Genomic DNA, 2,390 nt, shown 5'->3' with positions numbered 1-2,390 from the left:
AAGACTGATCTCAGTGATCATCCACCACCTACCACTGTGTGTTTTAGTGTGTGTGTGTGAGAGAGAGAGAGAGAGGTAAAGAAATCTTGAGTGTGTGTTCTGAAAGAAATCTATGGCAAAATGCAAGCTAATGAACAGTAGATTCTGAGACTGTACCACACTGCAGAAATGTCTGTGGCTTCTGCCAATTTTTTCTCAGTGGGCTGAATTCACTTGACCAAAACTATGCACCCTCTCTAACTTTTCTCTCTAATTCTACAATCTTTACCTTCTCTCTGCAGTCCCCCCCCCCCCCCCCCCCCCCAACACACACAGAGATATATTTGAATTACAAAAAGAGACTTTAATCAGATGCTAATTGAACTGCCACTTCGAACATTAATGCATATAGAACCATGGCTTTCACTATACTATTTGTCTTCTCTCTCCACACACACACACACTAGATGCCAAAGAGTCACTAATCAATATCAGTTGGTGCGTAGAAAATGACACTAGCAACACAAGTTCACATGTTTGATGATGATCAGTGCACCATTAACTTCAGCCTCCATTTTTACTAGTCCTAATTCTCCTCCTCCTCCTGTTCTTCTTCTTCTTCCAACTCTTCCACATCAACATGATCGTATGAGTACAAATTCTCACTGTGTGGCGCATGGCCTTGTCCAAATGCCCGCACATGATCCTTCAATGACCTCTTGTGCTTGAAATCCGAACCGCAAATGCAAAACCAAAGCTTCCCACAGTTCTTCTCATGCGTGCGCCAGTCGCCCCGCACGGCGAATGGCTTACCACACTTACGGCAGCCGAAGGGTTTTGACCCATGCTTGCGTTTGTAGTGGGTTTGGAGGGTCCTGAAATCCTTCAAGGGCTTCGATCTTGGGTGGTCTATGTTGTTCTTGCAACCCTCGGCGCAGCAGTAACATGGCAGCCTCAGAATTGAGGAGGCCGGTTTTGTCCCTCTCAGAGACTCCGGGCCCTTCCGGTATTCTGAACCGTGCCCCCACATATGCATCTGCTGAGTGCAAATAGACAAAATTAAGGGAAAAAGACGAAGAATTATGTAACACTGTGTAAGAAAGAAATAATTACCTAGAATTTACCAGCAACCTGTAAACTAAGCAGATGACTAGTTGGTGAATACTAATTGTAATTCAAAGTTTAAAATTTCCCAAAAGAGAACAAATTAAAAGGCAAAGTTTAATTTCTACTCGTTTATGTTGTCATGAACCGATAAATTAAGAACCCTACAAGTTGGCTTGAAGAAAATTTGAACACCAAGAAAACAAGAAATATGCACACAAACCAACAGAAAACATGCTTAAAACCCTGAATGTAGCACTAAAACTCGCAAAAACTTTATTCCAGTAAAGTTTGATGCTTGGAAACATCGATGGGGCGAACTGAAAGGAAGATGAAGTGACATATATGTCGGAGAAACAAAGATGAATATTCCGCAATCAAGAACCTGCATGTTGTTGTATCTGTTGAAAGTTTTGCTGCATACAGAACAAGAAAACTGTGTAGGGCCAACAAGGATTTGAGCCGGGGTTGGAATCCAGTACTGTCCTTCTACAAGACCCGCAATTTCGCTAGGGTTTCCTTCTGCTATGGCTAGTGATGGAGAAGCACTCGGTGGGCCAATATGAAGAGCCACAGTCACTCCATTTTCACAGCTAGGGTTTTGCAAGTGATCCTGCCCCTGCTTGTACGCAGCGAAGCTGGGGTGGTACTTTTGCTGGCGGTGGTGTTGGCCTGGAGGGCCGAGAGAGAGCAAAGTGGAGCAGTCAATTTCATCTTCTTCATCAGCTTCCAAGTTGTAGAAGCTCTCACTGGAAGATATGTATGGTAAAGAATGATGAGTTTGCATGCTGATTCTCTCTACTCTACCTTAATTCTATTACTATATATATATATTTCTGGAGATTTTAGGATAGCAAGATGTTTAGGTTTCGGTGGAGGAGGCAAGTTTCAGGACTAACTACACAATTCTTGTGCTTATATTATATGCATATATATGTAGACTTTCTGGAATCAGGACATGCATTCAATTCCCTAAGATTTTGTAGAAATTAAAAAAAAAAGATTAAATTGGAAGTGAAAAGAATAAATAATACAAATTTATAATATACTAATGTAAGAACGTAATTAATTATATTATAGTGTGTGTGTGTGTGTGTGTAATTTTCTTGATTTTGTATGTATATATGTAGACTGTAGAGTGAGGGGGCCGTGTGTGTGTGCACGTGGAGGGGTGAGAGATGAGGAGGTTGGAAATTTTGGCGTGTTTGGATGTGGAGGAGACAAGGGATAGGCAAAGAAAGGAAGAAAAATGCATAGAAGAGTGTACCAACACTACATGGTTTGCCTCACAAATCACAATGCTCATT

The 2,390-nt window shown here is 41.6% G+C and overlaps 1 protein-coding gene across 1 annotated transcript; it reads right to left on the bottom strand.

The window, feature by feature from the left end:
- Positions 323 to 2,040, bottom strand: LOC105161277 (zinc finger protein WIP6). Its single transcript, XM_011078921.1, has 2 exons — positions 1,469 to 2,040; positions 323 to 1,015 (listed from the first exon to the last, which is right to left on the bottom strand). Exons 1-2 carry the CDS (start codon positions 1,868 to 1,870, stop codon positions 566 to 568), a joined length of 852 nt encoding a protein of 283 aa, XP_011077223.1. The 5' UTR covers positions 1,871 to 2,040; the 3' UTR covers positions 323 to 565.

This window comes from Sesamum indicum, linkage group LG1 (genome assembly GCF_000512975.1).
Source record: "Sesamum indicum cultivar Zhongzhi No. 13 linkage group LG1, S_indicum_v1.0, whole genome shotgun sequence".
Lineage (NCBI taxonomy): Eukaryota > Viridiplantae > Streptophyta > Magnoliopsida > Lamiales > Pedaliaceae > Sesamum > Sesamum indicum.
The sequence above is the reverse complement of the archived record's forward strand: the minus strand, read 5'-3'. Positions and strand labels throughout refer to the sequence as shown.